This window comes from Hippocampus zosterae, chromosome 15 (genome assembly GCF_025434085.1).
Source record: "Hippocampus zosterae strain Florida chromosome 15, ASM2543408v3, whole genome shotgun sequence".
NCBI lineage: Eukaryota > Metazoa > Chordata > Actinopteri > Syngnathiformes > Syngnathidae > Hippocampus > Hippocampus zosterae.
This window is the reverse complement of record NC_067465.1, coordinates 9,249,962-9,257,641: the sequence shown is the minus strand read 5'-3', so window position 1 is coordinate 9,257,641 and position 7,680 is coordinate 9,249,962. Positions and strand designations below refer to the sequence as shown.

Below are 7,680 nucleotides of genomic sequence, written 5' to 3'. Positions count from 1 at the left end.
CAAATATCAGATACATTTCATACAACAGCAAATATACCGAAAAGAAACCATTGTGATGGTCTTCAAGGGAGTGCTGTCAGAAGTCTTGGTGACCTCGTTAGAGTATTCCATTAACCTGCCATGCATGTTTTTGGAATGTGTAACCGTAGTACCAAGAGAAAACTCACGCAGGCACGGGGAAAATATGCAAATCGAACCCTGCACCTCGACACTGTGAGGCGGACATGCAAACCAATCAAGCACCATGTCGAACATTGGGAAAACAGTCATGGGCTGGATGTTTGTCATGGTTATCGTTTTTCTACAGTGGAGTCTAAGAGGGTTAATTGCAAATGGACAGAAATTTAACGAGTGTAAATTGAGAACAGTACCAAAGGAAAAGAAAATTGCTTTCAGAATCGAGGACCTTCTTGGGACTCCAGCAACAACCAAGATTTATAATCAGTGCAGTAGTTCAAACTTTTTTTTGTTGCTATCTTTCAACCGTTTCACACTCCAGCCCAGTAGGTGGCGGAAATGCGTCTGAACCTCGTTTTGCCTGCCGCCATAGAAAATACATAGGAAGAAGAAAATTAAATACTGTACATAGAAAGAAGAAAACTGTCTAGTTTCTGCATTGATTCTGGTTGAGGTGGCTGCACGTGAGAGGTGTTGATCGAGTGCCAGTAGTGATGGCAAAATGAAGCCCCATAAAGCAGTGAAGCCCTGCAGGGAAATACTTCACACACGCTTCGGGGCTTCAAGATGAATCCTTTCCTCGGCTATGCTATCATGTGAACAGGAAAATGTATAACATGCTTGGTGCATGCAATAAAATGGTGGGGTGTAAATCACGCTCTGAACACATAATAATAGGTATTTGCGTGATTTTTTTTTTTACATGAATTGTTCTGTGTTACTTTGTCTATGTTTGTGCTTATGCAACAAGTGAAAATGTGAAATAAGGAGGTAAAATAAAGTGCGTATTCGTTTGTGTTTAAAAACAATATCTTAGCCAAAGTTTTTGGACTCAGGTGGTTTCTTTTTTGCAGAGAATTTCACCTGCTTTTGAACAAACTCTTTCACGTGGTACTGATGAAGCAGGAGTGCATAGATATGTGATAGCAAGTTGGTATGAAGGGGAATCCATTGCGTTTCTTTGTCGCTTTTATTTCGAACACTCGAACCTATCGTATCATTTCCTGAATCAGTCACGTGGTAGACCCCCTTCGCGGGGCTTCTAACGTCATCATTGACGTCATCAACATGCGCTTCAAATTTCAGTCGAACCATTCATGAACCACTCATCTAGATTACTCGGCACACGCTTCAAGGATTCGAACCGTGGAGTACATCATTAAATGCGAGTCGTGCTGGAAAAATGTCGCAACTCTTAACGCCCCAAGTTCTCCACGAGCAGCTGAGTGTAATCATGGCTGCGCTGACCAAGGCAGCCGTAATGGACATCTGCGAGCTGTTCGAGCGCGGCATGGCCGGCCTCAGAGATGAAGTTAACCGCAACCAGCAGGAGAACCGTGAGCTCCGCAGCAGACTCAGCCTCATCGAGTCCGTCGTGGTCCGCGGGAGCGTCGCCGGCCCCTGCCCCGACATACCGGAGGACGGCCGCCACCAGCCCGAAAGACAGCGGGACCACCGAGAAGGGCAAGCCGACGGAGAGGCTTCTGACTGCGGGGAGGAGGTGAGCACGTCCACCCCTCTCACAGTGGAACCTGTCGGTACGGAAATAAAAGCAGACGGGTGTTAAATTGGGAGTAGGGCGGCAGCGAACGATTGTCCTCGAATTGATTTTTTTTCAATTCATCTATCAATCTGATTTGTATTATGCTTATTTCTTTTATGTTAACTGCTTTGCAAAGCGCTTTGTTATAGCAGCAGCTGTTGTGAAAGCGCTTTAAAAATCTGAATGTACAGTAAATATTCTCAAGTACGGACTCGTGTTTGCGATGTCCAATTTGTCCTGATAACAGAAATTCCTCATTTGGGAAATGAGCATGCTACATGTCCTTTATGAACCTGCAAGCATGTTGACAAAATGCACGTGTACCAACACAATCAATTAAATACAAAAATTTACTGTCCAGAAACTGTTTATATAGCAAAAACTGCAATACAGGTGTATCCCCAAAAAATCACAACAGTAAAATACGAACAGTATTTTAATATTTATTTTTTTCTGTCTTGTGGGAAAAAATGTGCACTGTATTTTGGATTGTTTTGTTGGATGCATTCTTTGGTTTATGACAAGGGTGCCCATTAGGTAGATCCTGATCTACCGGTAGAACTAAGACGGGTCCCAACTAGATCCGAAGAGTGTCGAGGGGAAAAAAAACAAACTACCATTTGTGTGTCTTTGTACATGTTAGTAACATATTTTTTTTTGGTGTTCATGTACGCTGAACCCTAATCATCTTATCAGTCTCATTTTCACCAAAAAATATTTTAAAAAATAAAATAAAGCAGGTAAATAGGGCACGGGCAAAGAATAGGAATCTAAGAGGGTCCAGGGAAGCACTTTAAAACGGTACGTGTGAGCTACAATAGTTAACAGGCTGCAAAAGTGCGTTGCATGCCTCAGTTTCAGGCTGTTTCTCATCATGGCATGCGTGTGTGTGTGTGTGTGTTTTGAAACACTTCTGATACTCGATTTGAATGAAGAGTTTATCTCTGAAGTCGTCAAAGCAGGCTCAAGAGTCCATCTCTGAAGTCGCTTAGGCAAGCTAGTTACCAAGTCATGGAATCATCTCAAAGCAGGTTCAAGAGTTTTTCACTGAGAAGATATACATTAATTAAAGAAAACATCACAAAATATCTTAATATACCAGTGTGTGTGCGCGTGCGTGCGTGCCGGTAAGGGTAGATCCCGGGAGGTTAGTTGATCGAAAAGTAGATCTTCGATCCGAAAAGTTTGGGCACCCCTGGTTTATGACAATGCTTGCCTGCGTGTCATAGTTTTCTTGCTAGTTGCAAGTAACTGTCCCGTTGATCACTGATGTCTGGTAATTCTTGTGCATACTGAAGGATTTTTGTTGCTATTTGCATTGCTTCCTTGCTGGATGGTGGTTTGTTGGTATATTAAGATATTTTGTGATGTTTTCTTTAATCAATGTATATCTTCTCAGAGATAAACTCTTGAACTCGCTTTGGAATGCTTTTAAATACCGTATTTTCACGACTATTCGACGCATCGTACTAATGGCCGCAGTCTCATTAATGCGTGACATTTCTGTATTTTACACATACACAGGACGCATCGTACGAATAGCCGCAGTTTTACAGTGGTAAAACATACGCCAGCTTAAACATACGGCATGCATGCGCGCACTCTAACACGTTAGCTTGAAGCATACGGTAGCATGCCAAGACATACAGATAAGATAAAAACACGTTTTTAAAAAGGCATCGAAAGCAGAACTGAGTTCGGGTGTATTTTATTTAGCCATCGTACAATGTTCTCACGTTTTTCGATCAATCATCACCCAGAAATCCATCAAAGTCCTCATCCTCTGTATCAGAAGCAGAGGACTGCACATCTCAGTTGTCATTGAATGCATCACATGCTAGTGTGAGTTGCTACGCATTGCCGAGCGGAAAGAAGGAGTAGCAACAGCAAAGTCAACATTTCTCTCGTGTGAAGCTTTCCCACATTTGAAAGTAAAGAACAGAGCGAAACATGGTGGCAGCGCGTGTGTGTGTAGAAAGAATTGAACAATTGTGCAAGTACCGTAATCCATCAAAAACGCCGCGTTCCCTCTCGTTGTTGCGTATTGTGGCGTAACTTGCCAAGCGCTGCCTCTCACTCTTTGTAAAGTTGTGTTTGCCACCGATCATCCATTGTTCCCATGCCGTTTGCAACTTTACTTTGAACGCCCGTTTGATGCCAATGTCCAGCGGTTGGAGTTCTTTAGTCAAGCCTCCGGGAATAACGGCAAGCTCAGAGTTCATTTGCTTGACTTGTTTTTTCACCGCTGCTGTGAGATGGGCACGCATGCCAAAAGCATAACCGGTGGCTTTAAGTTTGAACTGAGCTTCGTAGGCGTGTCTTTTTGTCGAATTTATTTTCAGGGGTTCTTAGAAACCAAAACCGGAGTTGTTTTGCAACAATACACATTGCCACACGCTATACAAGTGTTGGTACTGGCTTGAGGCGTCCACTTACACGCCCACCCTTCACCATTGGCGGACTAGCTTGTCTGTCCTCTCTCTCCCTCTCTCTCTCTCCCTCTCCATATATGTATATATGCACGCCCACCCTTCCCTGATTGGCCGACTTCTTTCACAGTCACTTCCGCCTTTTCTCTATATAAACAGCGTGTCAGCTGTCAGTCAGATTTTGGAACTCGGCGCATATAAAGGACGCTCCGCACCATAAGGCGTCCTGTCCATTTTGGAGAAAATGTAAGACTTTTAATGGCGCCTTATAGTCGTGAAAATACGGTAATTGCAAGTGAGATAAACTCTTGAACTCGCTGCATAACTTGCATGCCTAAGCGACTTCATAGTTTGCTTTGCTATGTTCCTGAATTGTCGAAACTTGTTTGCAAAAGAGGGAACAAGGCAAGATCTTCTCGTGGAATGCCACTTGGTTACACAACAAACAGTGTGGCGTAGGGGGAGGTGAGAATGGCCACTCACCCCTCCCGATGCACACACTTTAGAGGATAAAAGGAGGGGAGCGATGCTCCTTTAGCAGAGTCTGCTGCGGGTAGCGTACGGACGCCCAGCTCGTATTGAAGCTCACTCTGCTGAGGGTGTTGGCTCTCCACCCTAATGGCATACGGTAAGAGTATATCATCTTTAGCTTCATACAACTTGTTTGAACTGTGTTATCATTTCTGTGTGGGACCAATAAAGTGCCTATTGTTGGTAGCCAGAAGTGTCTTGTCGTTATTTCTGAGTGCCTATCTCCAACGATCCTATTAAAATTGACACTCACACGATTGAGTGTCAGAAGTGTTTCAAAACACTTGTCATCAGGAGTTGAGTCTGATGATCGAAAACCACGAAGCGAAAACTTGTTTCAGCCTTGTGTCTTTTCCGTCGCATCGGGTGGGCGTTGCGTGTATTTAAGCTCCCGCGGCATTACACCTCCATCCGGGTTACGGGTAGTGGAATTTCCGCCAGTTCCGGTAACCCGTAATATCGTAGTCAAAATGTTAATGCATAGGTTTTTATTCCGGGTGAAGGATATTCCTTTCCATAGAATTCCGGGGATGGGAATATTTACTGTATTGTATTGGATGGTATTCTTCAAAAACAGGACATCCCTTTTGTTGACAAAAGAGAAACTGCACAATTTGATTAATTGATTGATTCATTTTCTTCACAGTCTGATATCACAAAACACTACATGCCCGGAGAATGTTGCGAAACTGAAATTATGAGGATTTGGACATGTTCAAATTAAACGGTGTCTTGAAATGATTGAAGAATTGTCAACTGGTGAAAGAAAGGACACTTTGATTCTCTCCTCTTTCATCTATAACTGCTTCAAACAACAAAGTGTCTGTAGAAAAGTGGTAAAGATTGCATAACTGTCTGTGTCTTATGTGTTGTGTTGTATAATTTTGTTTTTATGTTATTATGACTTCAAGGTGGCGCCACCTGAGTGGCTGCCCTTTCAGCACCTCTTATACTTTTTGTTCCTGTACTTTCCTCCTTTCATAACTTTGCTGCTGTAGATTTGGAATCATAAATATCCAGTGTGGGACGAATAAAGGATATCTTAAAGGTTTTCTTATTCTTAAAATCAAAATTAACAAAGTTCGTTAACTTGATAATCGGTTAGTCAATGAATTGATTTATGCTTCTAAATGTGGGCTTGTAACCAGGATTGTTTATCTGCTGATTTTTTTTTCGGGGGGGGGGGGGAATCCAATAATTGGGAAAAGGGTCTGCATACTGTGTCTGATGGTATCTGCAAATGAAGTAAGCGAAAGCTACGCTACTGCGATAGCAGTGCTAACCCTTCGATGGAATTTAACATTAATATATGTTAGGTTTAACGTAGTGCACGTTCATTCAAATGTTTTCTTGTTTTACTTTTCAGGTTCCTGACGTGGTGCTGATCAAAGATGAAGACTACGACGGTGAGGAAGGTGAGTGGAGATGTCACGGAAAGGAGTAGAGGTACATGTACTTGCTGACGATGTTTGTCTTTTGGCATAGACGTGATGTCGGCGTTTGACACGGAGGACGTTACGGAGGACGTCGCCACCACGCCGCCGCTCACACGGCGAAGGAAGAGAAAAGGGCAAAAGAAGGACTCGGACAGGAAGTCCGACCTCAGTGGAGCGGTCAGCATGGCCGCCGTATACTCGTTGGACGCCGCTCAGCTGGCTGTGGATGACGTGGCGGCGGAAGAGTCGAGTGCATGCGAAAGTATCCACAACTTTATGTCACGCTTTTAACAGCATGTTTAGCTAACCACTGTCACAGCTCACCTGTTTTCTAGGTTTGGTCATGTGACGTTCACAAGCTTGAGCCCTCGGTAACTGTGACCTCATTTTCCATCTTCAGCAAGTGGCAAAATGGCCGTCCCCTGGGATGCATCACAACAAGTGGATTTTGCTGCTTCATTCATATTCCAAAGACATAACGCTAATTAGCAGAACGTGTTTGGATAGTGGGGATGAATACAACATGTTATAAAGAAATTGCTTGACTTGACTGCCCATTTCACTTAACAATGGAGAGAAATAGACTTCAAAATTGGGCAATTTTAATTTTATTTCTTTTTGGAGAAGAAAAAAAACAACGGCTACGTTTCAAAAGCGCTAGTATTGGCCAATTAAGGTGTTGGGCCCGTCATACTTTTCTGATTCAATTCAGACATTTTATAATGAAAACGGCAGTCTTGGCATTCACGCAGTTGGGGATTAAAAAATAGCTTGACGCTAAAATGATGTATGTGATCTGTTGTAGATGCAGATGCGAATCTGGTTCAGGGTGACGCTCACCTCCCCACCACCGACCAGCTGTCGTATTTCCCCAACATGGCGCTGCCGGAGTCTCACCCGTCGGAAGACGTCTGTTGGAGCGAATCGGGGTCCAATGACGTCACCTCTGCTGGCTTGGAACGCGACGAGCCCACAGATGCCTTCGGCCTCCAGATAGTCAGCGTGTCAGGCTCGTCGCGACCCGCCGCCGCCGTCAAGTACAGAGAAGGCAAGGCTTCGGGTGAAGTGCGTCGGCACACGTGTGGCGTGTGCAACAAGACTTTCACCACAGCGCAGAGCCGTGACGTGCACACGCGCATCCACACGGGCGAGCGTCCCTTTAGCTGTCAACAGTGCGGAAGGCGCTTCACACAGTCGGCGCACCTCAAGTCGCACTTGAACGTCCACACGAGGGAGCGGCCCTTCCCTTGCCCGCTGTGCCCACGCACCTTCCTCTCCAAGTACCCCATGACCATGCACCTCAAAAAGTGTCATGCCGACACGTGACCCCGAATAAGTTGTAAGTTCTTGGAAGGTGGAATTGTAAATTAACTCATATTTATTTTTCCTAAAAAAATGTGCGTCATAATTGTCACGCCTTATTTTCGTCAGCAGGTAGTGTCTTATGTTTCAAAAATAAAAAACTGTTAGAATGATTTGCAACTAATTTTATTAACATTCGCAAATTCTTACAAACATCAATCACAAACATGTAAATGGAATATAAAATAGAAAAAGACTTATT

At 43.9% G+C, this 7,680-nt stretch overlaps 1 protein-coding gene across 1 annotated transcript; it reads left to right on the top strand.

Annotated features, from left to right (window-relative positions):
• The first annotated feature begins 1,271 nt into the window (after positions 1-1,271).
• On the top strand, positions 1,272-7,461 carry si:dkey-7l6.3 (adult enhancer factor 1). Its single transcript, XM_052087544.1, has 4 exons — positions 1,272-1,678; positions 6,047-6,095; positions 6,166-6,378; positions 6,922-7,461. Exons 1-4 carry the CDS (start codon positions 1,361-1,363, stop codon positions 7,440-7,442), a joined length of 1,101 nt encoding a protein of 366 aa, XP_051943504.1. The 5' UTR covers positions 1,272-1,360; the 3' UTR covers positions 7,443-7,461.
• Positions 7,462-7,680: the final 219 nt, after the last annotated feature.

Bases quoted from the DNA above. Each gene is read 5' to 3' on its own strand.
- si:dkey-7l6.3 (XM_052087544.1), top strand. From the start codon at position 1,361: ATGTCGCAACTCTTAACGCCCCAAGTTCTCCACGAGCAGCTGAGTGTA. The intron at 1,679-6,046 runs GTGAGCACGTCC...TTTACTTTTCAG, and splicing joins CTTCTGACTGCGGGGAGGAG to GTTCCTGACGTGGTGCTGAT. The intron at 6,379-6,921 runs GTATCCACAACT...GATCTGTTGTAG, and splicing joins AGAGTCGAGTGCATGCGAAA to ATGCAGATGCGAATCTGGTT.